This window comes from Elephantulus edwardii, unplaced genomic scaffold (assembly GCF_000299155.1).
Source record: "Elephantulus edwardii isolate Elephantulus edwardi_28Jun2011 unplaced genomic scaffold, EleEdw1.0 scaffold00024, whole genome shotgun sequence".
NCBI classification, from domain to species: domain Eukaryota; kingdom Metazoa; phylum Chordata; class Mammalia; order Macroscelidea; family Macroscelididae; genus Elephantulus; species Elephantulus edwardii.
In genome coordinates, this window is record NW_006399774.1 from 1,259,042 (window position 1) to 1,280,591 (window position 21,550).

The 21,550-nt window shown below is 44.2% G+C and overlaps 1 protein-coding gene across 1 annotated transcript in view; it reads left to right on the plus strand.

Moving 5' to 3' along the window:
- The window catches only part of PLEKHG1 (pleckstrin homology domain containing, family G (with RhoGef domain) member 1), a 129,386-nt gene extending 113,299 nt beyond the window's left edge, over window positions 1-16,087 (plus strand). Inside the window, exons 13-15 of the mRNA XM_006882738.1 lie at window positions 1,426-1,448; window positions 5,343-6,993; window positions 15,030-16,087. Coding sequence (XP_006882800.1) covers window positions 1,426-1,448; window positions 5,343-6,993; window positions 15,030-16,087 — 2,732 coding nt within the window. The remainder of the gene's footprint in view (window positions 1-1,425; window positions 1,449-5,342; window positions 6,994-15,029) is intronic.
- Window positions 16,088-21,550: the final 5,463 nt, after the last annotated feature.

The window sequence follows — 21,550 nt, forward strand, 5'->3', positions numbered from 1 at the left end:
GCCATTGCTTGGGAGAGGGACATCATGCTTGGAAAGGTGGAGAGTCGATGAAAGAAAGGAAGACCCCCCCCAACTAGATGGACTAGCACTATGACTGCAGCAGTGGGCTCTAATGTGTCAGGAAGTATGAGGATGGCACAGGATAGGTCCGGGTTCAGATCTGTTGTTATAGGGTCACTGTGAGTCATGCTCAACTCAAAAGCACCTAACAACAGCAACAACAAGCCGTCAGAGTGGCTCCAAGAATGACCAGCTCTGTGTAATGTGTGCTCTCGGCAGCATTTGCAGAAGACACGAGGTAACAAGTTAATCCAGTGGGAAATGATTGAGTCAGTTGTGGTAAATCTATATATTGCAGTATTCTGCAGCTGTGAAAATGAAGCAGGTGTATATATCTGCTGACAAGAGCATCAATCAACTCACACATCAGTCAACAGAAAAAGCATCAGCTGCGCATTGTGCTGTGTGTGTTGGGCAGGTGCTGGGAGCCTGGAAATATGAATAGCGAACCATTCACTGTTGTCCCCTCTCAGAGCCTTGTTGCTATTGTGTCAGTTCCGACTTTTTAAAGTAGAACTGTGCACATAGTGTTCTCAATGGCTGGGTTTCTAAGGAGATATAAACCATTCAGCCCCCCGCCCCAGGTTGCTTCTAGAGGTGAGATTTGTAGGGGATTGTTTTATCTCCTTCTGCTTAATAATCACCTCAGTAATTTAACCAGTTCATAAAGATGAGACACACATGATAACTTCGGAAATTTAATAGATAATTCAATGTAAGGCTGTTTTACGTAAAGTATGTCATCTAGAACTCAGATAATTGAGAATGATTATACTTTGCAATTACTTGCTATGCATCAGAGACCTGGACAATGACTAGGGATAATAGAAAGAGAGTTGATGCCTTTGAGCTGTGGTGCTGGAGAAGAGCATTGAGTATACCATGGAGTGCTAGGAGAACAAACAAGTTTGTCCTAGAGAGGGTGAAACCAGGCTGCTCCTTGGAGGCAAGGATTCTGAAGCTTCATCTGACATACTCTGGACATGTTGCAAGGCAGGACCAGTCCTTGGAAAGGGATGTCATGCTTGGGAGGGTAGAAGGACAGCACAGGAGAGGAAGACCCTTGATGAGATGGATTGATTCAGTCACTGGAGAAATGGAGATAGGTGTGTCAGAGACAATAAGATTGGCAAGGCGTAGAACAGGGTTTAGGGCTGTTGTACATAGGGTCGCTATGAGTCGCAGGCAACTCGATGGCACATAACAACAATAAGAACACTTGAAATAACTTTAAAGCACAAAGTGCCCAGAAGTTTTCAGCTTTCATTTATTAGGAATAAAACTTCTTAGAAAATATTAGCACTTTTCTATGTGTGAGATACACTTGTAATTCTCAAACTTAAGACAAACTCTTTTGTTTTTCAGAAACAACACAAGACATCCAACAGGTAAGCATTATTAAATTTCCTGTTTTGAAGTGTTGGTTTTAGAAATCTTCTTTCCTTTATGCATCACAACCCTAACCTACATCCTAACTGTAAACAATTTTCCCCCTTTGTAAAATAGTCCTAAGTGAAGACTCATCCTTACCAACCACCACCCTTCCCCCTGTGTTCTCTTAGAACCAAGGTGGTTATTTATTTATCCTCTCATGTTAGAAGCTGTAACTATACCTTAGGGAGCTCTGGTGGCCTAGCGGTAAGAAGCTACACTGCAATCCCAAAGGCATACAGTTTGAATCCACCAGCTGCTCCACGGGAGAAGGATATGCAATTTCCTCCCGTGCAATGTGCTGCCTCTGAGAAGTCGGTGAAGGATCAGCTATGCAGTGCTGACTAGACAGTACATAACAACAATATCTTGGGATGTAACCCTGCAAGGGCCGTGTGATCTGTCCCACACAGACTTCTAAGAGCTGAGTGTCAATCACCTCAGGAAATTCTGACCTCCAATCCAGACAGGGAATCCCTTCTGAAAGGTCTTGCTAAAGTGGAAGGGGTGCTGATATATGATGTGGAACCTTTCCCAGAGCAAGTTTTCCTTTTTCCTCCCTGATGAAAGGTCAGGTGAAGGGGAATTTGTTTTAATGTAGGAAGTGCAGATGGTGGGATCCACTGGAATGCCTATGTACAAACTTACTGAAGACTAGGCGTTGCATCCTGGCCTGTGTTGGCTCTGTGTGATTCACATTAGCAATGCTTAGAGAACGGATCCTGCATTCTTGGTTAGTGTTGGGACTCTCTAAGGGTGTGGTTCTGTAAATCTTTCCCCAAAACTGCGGCCACTGCCTACCACAAGGCCCACATGACCCTGTTGATAAGGCCTTATCTTTCAGTTAAAACCAATAAAATGTCTAAAAATCAACAGAAGCATAGTCTTATCTTTAAGTGACTTTCATGGCTTAGGATGTGTGGAATTTTATTTTTATTTATTTTAGGTAGTGCATTTTCTTTTTATTATGAGGCTCTTGACACTAACAGTTTGTTACACTAATTAGTTTGTTGCATTGATACATGGCATTTGACTTGGAATTTTAAAAAAAAAAAATTTCTGCCCACTGCAGAAATGTCCCTGCTCTCTCAAATAGTCAAACAGAGCATGGTGCCCAGTGCTCAGAGCCAGGCTGCAGGGCTGTGGAGGGAAAGGAGGGTAGCCCTCACTCTTTCCAAGGGTCCTGGAGTCACAATTTCAAGAGCCTTGAAACGTTCTCCAACAGAGAGCCAACCAGGAATCAGTCTAGGACCCAACTAAGCCTTATAAGACCTGAAATCAAGAAGGAAAACACCAGCTGTGCTTTATAAAATGAAACCCCATTTCCTGAAAGTAATGTGCTATATTGTACATAGTAATAGTATATTAAAAACAGATGTACTGATGATTAAAGAATTTATGAAAGGAAATATTCATAGTTCTCTTCACCTTTCAGGATTATAGCAAATTCCCAATAAACTAAAAAAAAATAGAAATCTATTCAAAAGCAATAGGTAGATACATGGATATGTAGACACATGTATGTATATTGATAGGTAGATATCTCTCAATAGACACATAAATGAATAAAGACATGGAAACAGTGTATACACGAGCTTTACTGGCAACTGATGAAAGCTTCCTGATAATGTGCTATTCCTCCTAGCTTCCTTGACGGAGCTCTTTAGGCCTGGTGGGTAAAGATAAGGTTGCAGCCAACCCAAAGGTATGCAGTTCAAATCCACAAGCTGTTCTGCTGGGTAGTCTCCTTACTTAACTATTTTGATTAGAAAATATGCCCTTTGTGCTAAATAGTTTGAAAAGGTCTTTTCAACTTTTTCAACCTTTTCAACTATGGAATAGTGTCTGTGAGTACACACAATTCAGCCCCATCAAGAAAGGTTCCAAGTTATAAAAGACTCCATTGTATTCTTTGATTAGAGACCATGATTGCCACTTGCATTTGACTTTCTAACAGGTAACTAAATAATTAAGTGTATTTTGAAGGAAAGTAAAAATGTCATTAGTGGATTAAATTGCATTCCTGGAACAAAAGGCTCTTTGCCTAGACTCTCTAAACCAAGGTAAGCTGGTCAGGTTCATAGTAGGTCTGAAGGTTTAAGGAAACCCTTGGGGTGGACAGTCAGGGCACCAACAGGGACTTCTTTCCACTGGAAACCACAAGACTCAGAGCGGTCAAGCCCTAGATCTGAGACTTCGAACCAGTCTCTAATCCAACCAGATACTATGGCCCTGGAGCGCCACGAGCATTCATTTATATAGTAAATATTTGCCACACTTTTATCAGGCTTACATGAACTATCAAAGAGCTTTCTGAAATTAACTGATTTTAGCTGATACCCTGCAGAGGACAAAACTTTAGAGGCAGCTCTGAGTTGAGTCCCAGCCTCAATACTGACCAGGTCAGGCAAGTCACTCGCTCCCTCCACAGCCCAGACTTCATGCTCTGAAACCAATAGGGTCGGATCTAATTCACAGAGTGACTGTGAACATTAAGTTCAAGAATGCTTGCAAAGGGCTCAGCCCAGTTTCTAAATAAATATTAGTTACTGTTCTTCCTGCCCTTTTCTTTGCGGGGGGGGGGGGCGTGGAAAGGAGAGAGAAGGGAAATTAAGTACTTTAGAACACAATTTAAAGCAGCTATTTTTACTGCTTATTTTCTTTAAGAATGTTGTTGTTGTTGTTGTTAGGGAGCTCTGGTGACCTAGTGGCAAGAAGCTGCACTGTAATCCCAAAGGTACACAGTTCAAATCCACCAGATGCTTTGCTGGTGAAGGAGGGACAATCTCCTCCTGTACCAGTCAGATCCGATTTGATGGTACACACACACAAAATAATAAAATAAAATAAATTTTTTTTACAAAATTTAAAAGAATAATGTTGTTGTTGTTGTTGTTGTTGTTGTTGTTTAGTGCTGTTAACCTGGAACCAATTCATAGCCGCCCCTCCAGCAGGTTTTCAGAGGCCGTAAATCACACAGGAAGAGATTGCCCACCTTTCTCCAGTGAAGCAACTGATAGACTCAAACTGCATGTCTCTGAGTTGGCAGCACGATTCCTGCCCACTAAGCCACCAGAGAATAATAATAATCATTAATGTTATAGTTATTCATATTCTTCATCTTGTTGTTGTGTGTCATTGAGTTGGAACCGACCCATAGCTGACCCTCCAGTGACTTTTCTGAGACAGTTGATCACATGGGAGGAGACTCCCCTTTTTTCTCCCTCACAGCAGCTTGTGGAACTCTGTACCTGTGAGTTGGCAGCACAATTCCTTACCACTAGGCCATGAGCAGAACAACAGATAAGACATCTGAGGCTGAGCCCTCAAATTTGGAGACAAAAAGGAGGAGGAACAGTTGTAAGCAGAAACTAATGATTAGATGAGAAGGATTGATACAGTGAGGGGTGGGGGCATCAGAGTCAGGGAGACTGAGGACAGGGAGGCTTCGGAGCTGTTGTACATAGAGTCACTATGGGTCTCAGGTGACTCACTGGCACATAACAACTAGCCATGAGAGTGCCCTGTTCTTCATAGTAATAGTTCACTATTATAATTGGGGGTATTAGTCTATTGTTTAACGTGAGTGTGAACTGACCCATAGCAGACCCTCCAGCGGGTTGTAAGAGGCAGTTAATTGCAGGGAGAAGATTGCCCATCCTTCTCCCACAGAGCAGCTGGTGGTGGCCTCGAACCATATGCCTTCGGAATTGCAGCACAGCTTCTTGCCACTAGGCCACCAGAGCTCCCTAGTCTAGAGGGAAGATAATGTGTCACTATAGGAGAATGCCACGTGCTGTGTATCTCCTCTGTCGTGTCGTCACTCACTTGCTGTGTTTCTGACCTCCTAGGCCTCCAGAGAGGACAGGACCCCCCAGCTGGCTTCGGCAGGGCCCACTCCCACCCCAAGGAGCAGTCAGGCCAGCAGCTCCGCCATCCTCAGCGTGCTGGGCGGGGGCGGCGCTGTGAGGAGCCTCTGGACAGACCACCAGATCCGGCAGGCCTTGTTCCCCAGCCGGCGGTCCCCGCAGGAGAACGAGGACGACGAGGACGACTACCAGATGTTCGTCCCCTCCTTCTCCTCTTCAGACTTGAACTCCAGCAGGCTGAGTGAGGACAACAGCACGTCGGGTCGCCCCTGCAGCTGGCATCTGGGGCAGGGCCCGTCCACAGAGGCCTCCAGCTCGGGCCACAGGGTGGTGAGGAGGGCCAGCAGTGCCGGGGAGAGCAACACGTGTGGCCCCGAGACCAGGGTCAGGACCAGCGATGGCTCTCAGTACAGCCCCCGGGGGGAACTGCCCAACGGCACGACCGCCGAGGGGCAGGACGCCATGGTCTCCTTCGGGTCCTCTATTGAGTTGACTCTTGATGACATTGACCACGTCTATGACAACATAAGTTACGAAGACTTAAAACTCATGGTGGCAAAACGAGAGGAAGCTGAGTCCGCTGCCCCCAAATCAGCCAAGGACTCTGTTCGCCCCAAAAGCACCCTGGAGTTAGCCTCCTCCAAGAGGCAGAGTGGCCAAGAGCAGGGGACCCCTCACACGCGAAGAGATGGGACTCTGCCGGGCAGGAAGGCGTCCAGCCAGAGCACTCGTGACCTCAAGGCGGTCGAAGAAAACATCTATGACACCATCGGGCTCCCCGAACCGTCATCACTGAACTTCAAGTGCAGCAGCCTCAAACGGTCAAAGAAGGGCATCTTCCTGGGCCTGGAGGCCGACTTCGCCTGCTGTGACAGCCTGAGGCCCTTCGTGTCTCAGGACAGCCTGCAGCTGAGCGAGGACGAAGCCCCCTTCCACCAGGGAGCCCCCGAGAAGGACTATCTGAGCTTGCTCTACGACTCCCCCAGGTGTAATATGTCGGCGGCCGACAAGGCCATCTCTGACAAACTGTCCGAAGAAGTCGACGAGATCTGGAATGACCTCGAAAACTACATCAAGAAAAATGAAGACAAAACCAGAGAGCGCCTCCTGGCTGCCTTTCCCGTTAGCAAAGACGACGTGGGGGACAGACTGCACGTGGGGAGCACGCCCGAGCTGGGCAAGGTTGCTGCTTACCCCACGTCCACCTCCACCTCCACCTTCTCCCTGCCCGAGAGCCACACCTTCCTCAGCCCCCTGCGGACCAGGCCCTGCTCGGCTAGCCAGGCCCACCACCCGCTGGCCGAAGACCTGACTCCTCACCAAGGCTCCTGTGTGAGTCTTAACCGGCTCTCTCTGGCCAGCGAGATGCCTGTGATGGAGAATCCCTACGACCTGGCCAGCAGCAGGCTGTCCCAGATGGACCCAGACGCCCCTGAGTCAGGGGCAGAGGCCGCAGAGAAGACGAAAAGCAGGGTTTTCTTGATGGCTCGGCAGTACAGCCAGAAGATCAAGAAGGCGAATCAGCTGTTAAAGGTGAAAAGTCCGGAGTTGGAACAACCACCGCAGCCTCACTCGGTGCACAAAGACCTGGCCGCCATCCTGGAGGAGAAGAAGCAAGGAGGGGCCGCCATTGGTACGTTAACCCTGCTTTCTTCCTTCTTGGTAGTAAGATGTGAGCGCAGATTTCACCTTCCAAAAATGTCCTGGAAACCAGTATGCAGGCAATCACATTGCCAGACAAAGGCTTAGGCTATCAAAGAGCGGTGGCCCGGTCATTATCATCTTCCCATGCTTCCAAGAGCATCAGATGAAGGGGGAAAGACCAGCCTGTTTGGTCTTGTGTGTGTAACACTGTCACTCCAGGATTGATGTTTCAACAAAAAAGGAAATTTTTTTTAAGTCATTTCAATTCTGAAAAACAGCAATCCGTGTGAATGTGTGTTTCAGTAATTTCTTTGAGAAGAGCAGGTCATGAAAGAGCTTCCAAGGTTTGGAAACATGGGCTGCTCCTGATTTCAGAATCCCACTAAAGCGCCTACACATTCCAACTAAAACAAACAAACAGAGCCTTTCTGGCCTTCTTGTGTGTGTAACACTGTCACTCCAGGATTGATGTTTCAACAAAAAGGGAGATTTTTTTTTTAAGTCATTTCAATTCTGAAAAACAGCAATCAGTGTGAATGTGTGTTTCAGTAATTTCTTTGAGAAGAGCAGGTCATGAAAGAGCTTCCAAGGTTTGGAAACATGGGCTGCTCCTGATTTCAGAATCCCACTAAAGCGCCTACACATTCCAACTAAAACAAACAAACAAACAGAGCCTTTCTGGCCTTTGCCTTAACTGTTCACACTACAACTCTCTCCGCTGTATTCTCTTTTATTTTGGTTGGGATTTGACTCCTTAAATTAGCCATTGTAAAGCATAGCCACTATCTCATCTGCTTTTCTCAGATGTGTTTTTTGTTTTGTTTTAGGTTTTTTTATAGTATATTCATTCCATTTCATTTTTTTCCCATTCATTCATTGTTGCACATTTTCCTCCCTGCCAATGCTTCCCCCATTAGTTTTTCTCTTTGAAAAGAAAAAAAAATCTTTCCTTGTTATACAATCCCTCCCAAGTCCACAGTTCACTTTACTGTACTTTTCATTTTCTATAATCTTGTCATGAAAATATTATGTAATTCTATATTCCTTTTGAACAATTCTCTCCTGCATCTATTTCAATGCAGTATACATTATTTATCCCCTCTTTTCTTATGTTCCCCCCAACCCCAGTGTCAGTCCTCTTTTACAACAGTGACATTATGCAGTATTTGTCCTTTTGTGACTGAGATATTTCACTCAGCATAATGTCCTCCAGGGTTGCACATTTTGTTTAATATTTCATGAGTTCCTTGTTTTTCAATGCAGCATAGTATTCCATTGTGTGAATATACCACAGCTTCTCTATCAATCAAGAAAGGAAACTCTGTAGTCTGGCCTCTTTTAGGGGCAGAACTTAAACCAATAAGATCTTGGGTACAATGCAAAAAGATTAGAGTTAAGGGAGCAAGATGTTCCTGGTTTCGCTTTTTCCTTTACCAGGAAGAAGGATGCGTCTCCTGACCACTTTAGAGAGGGTTCTAAAGGACAGAAATGAACAGTGACTACAGGGAAAGAGCATATCTTTCAATAAGGGGTACGGATTATGGATCTTGGTTCTGGACTTCCACAATAAAGCAAATAGCACAATAAAGCAAGGCTCATCACCTTTTTGTTGTTGTTGCTGTTGTTACCTAGGGCACACATATATAAAAGCTTTGTTTATGTTGGATGATAGACTATTAGGAGCTCTGGTATCTTAGCGGTAAGAAGTTGTGCAGTCAACCCAAAGGCAAGTAGTTTTAATTGGTGCAGGAAAAAGATAGGCAACATCTTCCCACACAGTTTAAAGCCTCCAAAAACCCACTGGAGGGTCAGCTCTGAGTCATTTCTGACTCAATAGTACATAGCCACCATGGTCTAGGGAAGGAGCTCTGCTGATTTCGTCTGTACAGAGCTGTGCTCCTCACCCCGGGGTACTGCTGCCCTCCTGGTTCCAACCCACCAGCCCTTTCTCTGAGAAAGATGGGCATCCGCCTCCTGTGTGATATGATTTACAGCCTCCTAAAAACAAAACCTACTCTGAAAACCTTCTAGAAGGTCAGCTATGAGTCAGCTCCAGCTGAATGGCAATTGACTATTAAGTGTGTCCTAGTATTTGGAAGCAGGAGTGTCCTCCACTTCTTTAACAACACGCCTCTGGAAACTCTCTGAACTTTGATAAATGTCAATAGTTATAGAAAGGCTTCAGGCCTTTTGTTCATAGGGTCGCTATGAGTCATGCTTGACTCAACGGCAATCAACAACAAGTATTGTGAAATTCTGAAAGCTATGCTACTAGTGTGCCACATGCCGTAAGGGTTACCCATGGGGGACAGGGTTTGATAGAGCTCCCAGATTAAGACAGACTAGAAGCAAGACTGGGACCCACTTCTTAAATAACAGGCCTTTGAAACCCCTATGAACACTAGAAGAATGTGGATAGTTATCGTAGCATAGTAATAGAGCCCAGATTGGAGGTCAGTTGAAATGAAGAACAGTAAGGTTGGAGGGGCAGCAAAAGAGAGACAAACCCTTGACCAGGTGGATGGATGCGGTGGCTGTTGCAATGGGCTCTTGTGTGTCAGGAAGTGTGAGGATGGCGCAGGATAGAACAACACTGGATCCTTTATGCATACGGTTGGTAGGAGTCATATTCAACTCGACGGTGTCTAACAAACAGGTATTGTGAAAAAAGTTTGAAATACTATGAGGAGAACCCAAGGGTGACACAGACACATAAAGTGAGCATACGATGTTGAGAAAACTGTATCAATAGATTTGCTCCACGCACGTTTTGCTACCAGCTTTTAATTTGTATAAAATATGCAGTTATCTCTGAAGCGCAATACATAGAAATGCAATAAAACGCAGGTTCCCTGTAGGATTTCTGGAACAATAAAGCTTTGCTGAGGGCGCCCCCATGTGTGTTAGAGTAGAACTGCGGGGCCCCTTTAGATTTACTTCCCCCCACCCCCCCTCGCTTTTCCTAAGTAAATTCTAAGGTCTTCCTTCTGAAATGATAAAGTTTCTTAACAAAACAAAGAAAGCAAGCCCTAGAATTGATACCCTGGAGCTCTTCTTGTGTTTTGTTTTGTTTTTTGATAAAAGAAAGGTTTAAAGTGATTTTGTACCTATGTGTGAGTGACTATGTCAAGCAGTTTTCTCCTCGTATGTTTTAATTAACTGATGTTCTTTTTTGCAAAGCTAGTGCTATTAAACTGGTTTGGGTTCTGCTTAGAGAGTTCCCAGCTGCGGAAGGACCATGTTTTTCTGGAGTAGTTGGCAGCTGGAAACAGTTAGGTGTTAGCAAATTAGCAATTCAGAGCACGGACTGAATCTAGGGTGGGCCAGGTTTCATGCCGCTTCTAAGAATCAGAGGAGATAGGCTACTACTGCTTCTGGTGACACTGAATTATGCCAGCAAAATGTCATTCAATAAGTAGTCTCAGCTTGGGCCTGGCTATCTGGAATTGGTCACCCACTGTTCATAGAAAGAATTTGAGCCTGTTTAGAAGTCTGTCCTTTCGAGATTGAATCTTAACCACCTTTTTTTTACCTTTTCATTAAATATTCACTGATTCCCAGTTGGGACTGTTCTTTTCAAGTGTGCTCTCCTTTTCATTTCACCTCTTGGGACCCCAGCGTCTCACTCCTCAGCTTTGTGTCAGGGTCCTTTCTTGACATGGGGGCCACTCTCGACGTCCCACCTGAGAGGAGACCTGGCCACAGTTGTCTTCCCAGTGTGGTGTCCTCCCTGCCATGTCCCTCAGCCGGCCGTCACTGGGGCCCAGCCCCCTCTTCCGCCTTCGTGGCTCGAGACCACTTCCTGTGCCCACTTGGCTTTCCCCCAGTTGACGTGATGCCCCCTCTTCTCTCTCTCGTTTATCTGGGCACAGGACGTCGTAATCGAATGGACCGAGTCTCCAGACTTCTCCGTGTGGGCCTTGCCACTTTGCCCGGAGCTTGCTCTCGGTGTTGTACGGAACGAGGAGCAGCCTGTTCGCCTGCCGAAACTCTCCAACATCTTTCTTGACCTCTCTAGCAGGGTCTACAGGCCCCAGGGTCAGATATCCGCCCAGAAATCACCCAACCAGGTCTAGTTGCTCGCCCATGTCAGAGCCTGCTGTAGCAGGCATGGTCATCTTGTCAGTTAGCCTGCCTCTGGATAGTCTGAGGCCAGCAAAGTCTTTGGGGTCCTGTTTTGGGGTGCTGTATCACTTGGGTGAAAGCTCCGTAGCTATTAGAGAAAGCTTCCTCCTTGTGAAATGAAGGAGAGGCAGAATCACATCTTATGTTTGTATCTGAGAAGTACGTCAGAGCATTGATTTTTAACTTTCTGCCTTGAAACTATATGCTTCATACTTTGCTGATCACTTGACATTTTTACCTGCAACTGTACGCATTCTGCCTTGAAATCATGCAGGAAAAGGGAAAAGATGAGGGAGCTCTGGTGGCCTGGTGGCAAGAAGCTGCACTGCAATCCGAGAGGAATGTGGTTCAAATCCACCAGATGCTCTGCTGGAGAAGGAGGGGCAATCTCCTCCTGTGCCAGTCAGATCTAATTTAATGGTACACACACACATACAAATAAATAATAGTAATATAAAAAGGTAAATGAACCATAGACAACCCTGATTGTCATGTAAAGAAAATGCACATGTTCGTTCTTGTTGTTGTTGTTGTTGTTGTTATTGATTGCCTTCAAGTCAAGCACAACTCATAGCAACCCTCTGAACAAAAGGCCATGTTCTATAGAGACTCTTAATACCAGGACTAAGGCTGAGCTTCGTTCAGCTGATGACGCCAGGTGCTCTTAGGTCGAGGTGCCACCTAAGACTCTTTCCTGTGGGGCTGACTCAGGGACTGTCTAATGATGGCTGCTGCTGTCTGTCACCCACGCTGGCATCAGATTACAGACTGTCTCATGTCAAGTTAGGGAACTCTAGTGACCTAGTGGGTAGGGAATTGTGCAGCTAACCCCAAGGCGGTGGGACTGAACACACCAGCTGCTCTGAGGGGAGAAGATGCACAGTCTTCCCCCGTGTGATTTACAGCCTCAGAAGGCCTGCTGGAGGGCCAGCGAGGAGTCAGTTCTTGTGTCAAGTTCACACACGCAAACACACACATCCCCCACGTAACTTGGAAGGCATAGTATACTGTCTATTTGGTGAGACTTTTTTTATTCTAAGTTGTTAAATGGTTAACTTTTTGTTATCCAAAGATAAACTCTACCTATTATGAGTTCTATACGGGATTCCCTGAGTGGTTGAGTGATTAACTACCACCGCAAAGGTTAGCAGAGGTAACTTAGAAGGTGCGTCTGGCAGTGGGTTTCTGAATCACCTTGACCACCTTATGGAAAACCCGTTTCTCTCTGACCCACATGGGGCAGCCATGAATGACAACCGGCTCCTTGGCAGCCACCACCAACAGCCTTGGGAGTTAACAGTGGGGAGTCTAGGAGGTCCGCTGGCCCTGTTGCTAAAGTGTTTGGCTGCTAACCAAAAGGTCAGTGGTTGGAATCCACGAGCTGCTGCATGAGAGAAAGACGTGACAGCCTACTTCATTAAAGATATACAACCTCAGAATCCCCATGGCCAGTTCTGGTCTATCCTGCAGGGCTCCTGTGCGTCAGATTAACTGACTTTTATAGGAGGCCCTTTACCCAAAAGTCAGCTCTCTACTTCTTTCTCTCCAATGCCCTGGCTTCCCATCCTGCCGTTCCACCCTTTGGAAAGACACCCATTATAGCGCTGTCCTTAATACAAAAAAGGGCAGTAACAAAATTCTATGCATGATGAAGCACCATTAAGACTGCTTTGCAGGGAGCTCCGGTGGTCTAGTGGCAAACAGCTGCACTGCAATCCCGAAGGCAAGCAGTTCAAATCCACCAGATGCTCCACTGGAGAAGGAGGGGCAATCTCCTCCTCTGCCAGTCAGATCTGATTCGATGGAACACACGCAAAAAATAATAACATTTAAAAAAAAAGAGACTGCTTTACAGAAATTTGAAGAAAATATAGTGTTGTTCTCCAAAATGTAAAGCTGAAATAATAAACTAGCACATATTAAACAGCTAGCGACACAAGTGTGTGTGAATGTGTATGTGTTTGTGTGTGTGTGTGTGTGTGTAACCAGTAGCTAAGTTCTGGGACACACACACTGAGCACGTAAGGCTTTAGAGCAGAGCAATCTGTTATAAAGGGGGATTCTAAGAAGAGATACATGGCAGGTCTTGAGAAAGGAATAGATTTGATCAAGCTGAAGGAGAGGAGAGTATGGTAAGGATAAAAGAGGAATGAGCAATACTATGGGTTTCTTAGGATAATACGTGCTCTCAAAGATTAACAGACCCAGCATGTTTTTTGCTGGTCTTGTGTTTTGGTGCTGAAATAAATGAACTGATTTTTGTTTGTTTTTTTAAAGCTCATCCTGCTTTCCCCAAAACCATCATCTTCTTCTAACCTAGTGAAAGTTCAGAATCTTTGTGCATAGATATGAGGTCAGGCTCAAGGTGTTAGTGAGAATGATTTGAACCATCTCATTTCCAGGCTGGACTGCCACCCAGCGATGGTATCGGAAGGTCCAGCTGCCTATTGTTGGGTGTCAGAGTAGATGAGAAGCTGTATGTCAGGGTGTTTACAATGGGCACACGAACCCTTGTGGCACAGTAGTGAAGCTGCTCAGCTTCTAACCAAAGGTCAGCTGAGACAACCACAAGTCTGCTCCAGTAAAGAATCACAGTCTTATAAACACTCCGGGTAGTTCTGTTCCATCCAGCAGGGCTGCTAGGTGTTGTAATGAACACCTTGGCAATAGGTTTGGTTTGGGGGTTGGCAAGAGGGACACAAAGGAGCCCTGCTGGTAACCAAAAGGTCACTGGTTCAAATCTACTTACTACCCTATGGAAAAAATGGGGCCATTCTGCTCTGTCCTATAGGGTGGCTACGAGTTGGAGTTGACTTGAGGGCAACAGGTTTTGGCAAATGGGCACCTTGGCCTTCAAATTTCATATTGTTTTGTTTGTTGTTTAATGCCGTCGAGTCGTAGACGGAGTTTAATTGGTATTAAGAGTTTTTACTATGTCCTTTAAAACAGCATTATCTCTAGCTTTTGTCACTAGAAATTGTGAATTTATAATCTCTGTCCTTCCAAGGTATTTACACTTTAAAACCCAAAGAATTGAAATATAGAATTGTTAATAAGAACTGAAGCATACCGTTTGCCCACATTGCATGACATGGGACCTGCAGGTTCAGTTAACGTTTTTAAAAATGTCTGCTCTGAAGTGGGGCTGAGGAGGGAGAATGCCCCCATAGTTTAATTTTATATGATACAAGTTTTCTGGAAGTATATGGCAAGTTCTGATCTGAAAGCAACACTAGAGAGCATCTGACTAGATGCCCGGATGGGTCATTCTTGATGTCTGGAAGGCAGAGACTTTAGTGCCTGGCTTCTGGGGGATGGAAAGGTGATACGAGTTAGTCAATGTCTGTGTTTTGAAGTACCAGAAGGAAGGTCCTTTTCTAGACATCAGTGTCCCAGACAGTGGCTACGGAGGATTGTCTGGAAATAGGACACACCCAGAATAGACACCACGAGCAGATGATGGAGGGACTGGTCTACAGGAGAAGTGACAAGTCAGTGGTACCTTTGCATCGTGACTTCTGCTCATGCTTCTTGTAATGACCAGGGTTTGCAGCTCACTGTGTTATTTACGTTGCTTGTTCCCGGCATCGACGCTATTATGTCATACTTACAAAGAACAGCAGAAATAGCTGTTAGTTATAGTGGACACCTGCAGACCCACTGTGGAAATGCAGTAATCCAGAGTTAGATAAAGTGAGCTTTCAGGTGACATTTTTATTTCTATTTAACTACAAATTATTTTATTCATTTGTGTTGCATGGTATTCAGTAATTACTCCTCCTCATTTAAAAGCTCAGCCCGTTGTTTAAGTTTTGTAAATACACTGATTATTCTTATTTTTAATATCTTTGTATAAAGGACCAATCTTACGTTTCTTATGTTTCCGTATTTTCTCTCCAGGTGCCAGGATTGCCGAGTATTCCCAACTCTATGACCAGATTGTATTCCGAGAGCCTCCCCTTAAAGCTGAGAAGGACAGCTGGGCCGGCCAGCAAGAACCCTCCGGCCTCAGGGCCACGCCGCCTTCCCAGGCTCAACACGGCAGCGAAGACTGGCTTTTACATTCAACCTACAGTAACGGAGAATTAGTCGACTTCTGTCCCCAGCCAGAGCAAAACGTGAAGTCCAAATATTCCACTCTAGAAATCAGTACAAAAAGTCCTCCCAGACAACTGTCCACAGCGTGCTCTGTGCCGTCTCTTCAGACCAGTGACCCTCTGCCGGGCCCCATGCAGAGACACAGCGTGGTAGTAAGTCAGCCCAACAAGGAGAGTTTGTGTCCGGGCCACCTTTACAACTCTCTGGGCCGGAAAGGCATCAGTGCTAAATGTCAGCCTTACGGCAGGTCCCAGTCGTCCTCCTCAATCTTGCTGAACAGATCAGGGGACTCCATCAGCTACCCGGGAGAGACGGAGAAGGAGTACCTGCTGCCTTCACACACCAGCTCCGGCTGTGACGGTCACCAGGATTTGCTGCCGATCGGTGTGGACCCCTGTCACCAGGGCTCTGCAAAACACCCCGAGCTCACGCTCCAAGACTCGCAGAAAGTTCTAGTAGTGAATAGAATTCTCCCCCTGAGTGCACACATAGCTACCCAGAACTATTTCTCCAATTTCAAAGAGTCGGAAGGAGATGAAGATGACTATGTGGAAATCAAGTCAGAAGAAGAGGTGGAGTTGGAGCAAGCGCATGAAGGTAGGAGGTCTGACCCAAGGCTGGCGGAGGCTGACTCCTTTGATAACGTCTACAGCAGCAGCCCGTCATACGCTTTAAACAGTCCTTGCACTCCCAAGAAGCCCATGAGTAGCAAACTTGGTCTCTCACCCTATCTGACAGCCTACAGCGATTCTGACAAACTGGATGACTATCTCTGGAGGGGGCCCTCTCCCAACCAACAAAACATCGTCCAGTCTCTACGGGAAAAATTTCAGTGTCTAAGTTCAAGCAGCTTTGCCTAAAGTCCTCAATGACAGCTGTGCGAACTGACTTCTGAGTCTCCTGAGTTACGGCTGTTTTATATGTACCAGGTGAAAGCAATTTTGTAATAACCCTAAGAGTGTAATATACTTTCCTTTACAGCACAACTTTTTGAGACAGCTGATAGCCAGCCAGGTTGTATGGTAGCCGACCTCAGCATCTAACAGTGTGTTTCATGATGCTGATTTTCTTTGTTTCATGTAAGTCAGTCTTACTTGAAGATTTTTTTAGGCTTTTATTTTTTTAAAACCTGATGGCCATGATATTTTATCCGGACAACAGTGCCCAGAAATGCAATGATCCACCAGTATTGGCAGGATCCTAGGGCCCACACACAGCAAGGATGCTTTTTCAGGTGTCTTAAAGGGGAAAAGAAATAAAGGATTGTTCTTAGATCTGACTTTGTGGTTACAATCACAGTAAGACCGTAGGCTAGCATAAGCAGAGCTCTCTAACTGGAGTGCAGTCTCTTTGCCCATGTCATAGTCTCTAAGCCAGTTCTCGAATATCAGGTCTTAATAATACAGAAATTGTGACTGTGGAACATTGGAATGTAGCAGGACCGTCCACTCTGAGCAAAACCCAGTGCTGTATTCCTGGACAAGGCCTGGATAATGTGCTGCTCTTGTCAGTTATTTCATGATTTCTGGGTGAAATAAATGGTTCCATTCCCAGCTTAAATCGATGTTCAGTAAAGTACAGAGTCTTAATTTTGAGACACAATGAAAAGGCCTCTAGAAGCAGCTAGATTTTTTGCCTCATATTACAATTAAGAATTTCTAAAAAGAAAACCACCTTCTTTCATTGCCTTTATTTAAACATCATGTAAGTTTTCAAGATTAAGCAGGAGCAGAGAAGAAAAGTACCAGAAAGCATTTCTTGAATTTACTAGAGGTATTTAGAAATGCTTTTGCATTACCTACTTAAAAAAACCAAACCAAACCAAAAAACAACATTACCTAAATTTTCTTGTCCCAGGAAAGCCATTTCTCATTTCTGCTTTTGACTTTTCACCCAAATTCTGCCCTATTGCTATGTCTTAATCTCAGAAATTACTCATTCTTCACAACAGTGTCTTCCTTGCTGCATGGCTTTGATGGAAGCTATGCAAATACACTTCCATGCTTGAAGGTGACTGTCTCACTGTATCCAGTGGCTTCTATGGCGGGCTTCATGTCTTAGAACATTCCTTAACTGGTGTTAAAAATCACCAGTCACTCCTCTTGGCCAGGATGCAGACTTTGAGAGCTCTATGTATATACATAGTCATGGTAGTATTGTTCCTCAAAGTTATCAGTAAAATGCTTCTGTCTAAAATAGTTGCTTCTGAAGGTGGGATGGGAGTGTATATAATTGGAGGGGAGACATTATATGTACTTAAATGTATGTCAAGTTCTTATTAGGTCCCTGTACTGATGGTTCAATTTTTTATATATATATATGTAAGTTCGCTTTACACCTACCCTGTGAAAAATACATACAGGAAAACATAGTTTAAATACTGTATATAAGATAATGAAAGTTAGTAATGCCCATTATTTAATAAAGTTTGTAAAATACAAAATCAATTATCATGTGGTCAGTGTATTTACTTTACAAGGTCAAGATTTTTTCCAAACCACATTTACTTCTGACACTTTGTTCTTAGCTTATTAGCTGTTCAGAAAGGGGATCACTGTTTGAGTGGTCCAGGACAGACCACTTTCTACATCTCTGGGTTAATTTTGTAGTGCAGGAAGGCCCCAGGTTATGAACAGCTGACTAACATATAACCTGTAATTATCGACCACAATTCAGAAGACACGCAGTGGTTCATAATAGCAATTGAGTATCATTACTCTTAGGCGCCATCGAGTTGAATATGACTTCATAGCAACCCAATGAACAACAGATCTGAACCCTGTCCTATCCTGTGCCATCCTCACAATCTCTGACACATTTAAGCCCATTGCTTCAGTCACTGTGTCAATCCATCTCGTTGAGGGTCTTCCTCTCTTTCTCTGACCCTCAACCTTTCCAAGCATGATGTCCTTTCCCAATGAACAGTCTCTCCTAGAAACATGCCCATATATGTGAGATGAAGCCTCTCCAACTTTGCCTCCTAGGAGGACTCCGGTTTCACTTTCTCCAAGACATATGTTTGTCCTCTTGGCAGTCCATGGGACTCTTCTCCAACACTACAGCTCAAAAGCATCTGTTCTTTGTTTTAATTGAGATTTTAATGAAAGTTCACAGACACTTTGCATCTCCATTCATTGTTGCATCTTTTCCTCCCTGCCCACCCCTCCCCCAGTTCACTTTTCTCTTAGAAAAGAAAAAAAAATAATCCTTGACAACTTCAGTCTTTTCTCTTGGTCTGTCACATCGTTGTGTATTGGACCAGTGGTGAGGATTTTTGTTTTCTTGACTGTAGGGCTGTAATCTATATTGAAGGCCCTGATCTTCTTCAGTAAGTACTTCAAGTCTTCTTCATTCTCTGAAAGCAAGGATATGCCATCTGTATAACACAAACTCTATGGATAATAGAAGAACACTGTTGAGTACAGGGCTGGAAGATGAGACACTCAGGTTGGAAGGTACCAGAAATGTGACTGGAGAATAGCTGCCTCTTCAAAGTAGAGTCAACCATAGCACTTGGATGGAGTACAGCTTTCACCCAGTGAAGACCTTCAATTGCTGATGTGGTAAGACTCAAAATGACAATAAACTGCTGTAAACATCTATTAATCTATTAAACATCTATTAATTTATTAAACATCTATAATGTATGAAGTCTGAATCTAGGAAAATTAGAAGTTGTAAAAAATGAAGTTAAATGCTTAACTGATTAAAAAAAAAACAACTCTTCTCTAACACCACAGCTCAGAGGCATAAGTTCTTCTTCTGTCATCTTTGTTACCCAGCATTCAGATACACATCAAGTGATGGAAAAGACCATAGCCAGAATCAGGCACACCTTAGTCTTCAAACTGACATTATTACTCCTCAGAGATTTGGAGAAGTCCTTGACTGCAGATTTAACCATCCTACACTTCAGTGAGTTGATATAGACTGGAATTGGCCATTTCTAATCAGACAAGCATTATGATCTACTATATCAGGAATGACAAATTGAAAAGGAATTGTATGACATTCATCATCAAAAAGCACATTTCTAGGTTTATCTTGAAGTATAATGCTGTGAGTGAAAGGATGCTGTAAAAAGAGCAAGGGCCCTGTGGGGCAGCCATACCTGACCTTTACCAACTTCACAAAGATGAAATATTTCAACATCATCAACAACACAAAACCAACTCCCATGAGGTCAGACACATCCCTACACCCTCATACCCCTTTCTACTCATCTCAACACCAATATTATTGCTGTACTGGGTCCAAAATCCAATGCAGTAGCTCACAGACCACTCAGAACCATACTGGGGAAAGTCAAAAGGTTACAACCCAAGTTAGTAGCAGCATACAATCAGAACAACTTCTAAAATATGCTCACAGCCACCTCAGTCTTCAGCCTCGTGGCTTGAGGCCCATGTAACAAAGTTCTCAGTTCCTCTAATATTGGCTCTCCCCAATCCTAGTTGTCCAACAAGCTTGGGCAAAGGTTGTTAGCTGGGGTCCCCTTGGTGTAGCAGTCTCAAGGTCCCATCTCATGTCAGGTCTCTGGTTCTCCACTGTGGTCCTGTAGGCCCTCTTGCTTGTCCTTTCCCTGGCAGTGAGGTTTTTTCCTTCTGCTGCTGGACCCACTCAATTTAATGGAGAGACTAACCAATCCCCTCGTTGATTGGTGATACTAGCCAATCCCCTTGTGCATAGGCTAACACATCTTATTCACGTATTCTCGCCCATGATCATGCCATGGCAATGTAGAAGTCAATGGCTAGAAAAGTCATATTGAAAGATAAACTCCACTGATACTACCCATAAACCTCCCTCTCCAAGTCTCTGAGGAGTAATAATGTCAGTTTGAAGACTAAGGTGTGCGTGACTCTGGCTATGGTCTTTTTAGTCACTTGCTGTGTATCTGAATGCTGGGTAACAAATAAGGATGACAGAAGAAGAACTGACGCTTCTGTGGTGTTAGAGAAGAGTTGGAATATCCCATGGACTGCCAAAAGAACAAACAGATATGTCTTGGAGAAAGTGCAGTCGGAGTTCTTCATGGAGACAAGACGCAGCTTTGTCTCACATACTCTGGGCATGTTGCTAGGAAAGGCTATTCTTTGGAAAGGGACATTATACTTGGAAAAGTGGAGGGTCTGTGAAAGAGAAGGAGACACACAATGAAATGGGTTGACACAGTGAATGCAGCAATGGGCTCAAGTGTGTCCAACACAATGAGGATGGCACAGGATAGGACAGGGCTCAGATCTGTTGTTCACAGAGTCACTATGAGCCATACTCCACTAGACAGCAACTAAGAACAAATAACAACCTTGAGGTGAGAAATAGATGGTGTTTACTATAAGTCATAGAGTTCAACTTAAGTGAAGCAAATGGCACAGAAACACAGTGGCCTGTGTAAATTCCATACATAAACTACTCCACTTTGTAATGATCTAAATTTCAACTGTTAAACAAGAATATTGAAGAACAACTGTCCATTAAGTTGCCTTCCACTGCAAAAAGAAATAGTAGTCGGATATTTCTGTTTTTTCATGAACGATTATTAGAAAGACTTCACTGATTTAAAATCTTGTATAAGGTTCACTGTGTTGTTAGACATGTTCAAAGAGGCTCTAACTCAGTGACCTTATGGACGACTGAATGAAACTTGCCTCACCATCTCTGCAGCACATAAGCTCCTTGTCCTAGTCACCATGTCAATTCATCTCCTCCTCTCTTATACTCTCAATATCTTTCCAAGCACTATGTCCTTCTCCAGGATAACGTGTCCAAAGTATGTGAGATGAAGACTTACCATTCTTCTAAGGATCGCTCAGGCTGCTTTTCTTCCAATATCAATTTGTTCTTTGGGGGGGTTCATGTTCTGTTTAATGCTCTTTGCCAACACCTCAATTCAAAGGCATCAATTATTATCTGGTCTTCCTTTTTCATCATCCAGTAGGGCAACTGAAAACATCATGGCTTGGGTCAGACACACCTCAGTTTTTAAACTAACATCTTTACTCCTTAGCACTTTAAAGGAGTACTTGACAGCAAATCTGCCCACCATAATACTCTGTTTGATTTCCTAAACACTTCTTCCATGAGTGTTGATTGTGAATTGAAGTAAGATTAAATCCTTGAAAACATCAATCTTTTCTCCATTTACCATGATGCTGTTCATTGGTCCAATTGTGAGGATTTCTGCTTTATGTTGATGTGCAAACCGCAGCAAAAGCTACAGTTTTTAAGCTTTATCTGAAAGTGCATCAAAGTTGTTGCTTTCCGCAAGCCAAGTGTGTCCCCTGCAAAGTACCACTTGTTGATGAATCTTCCTCCAGTCC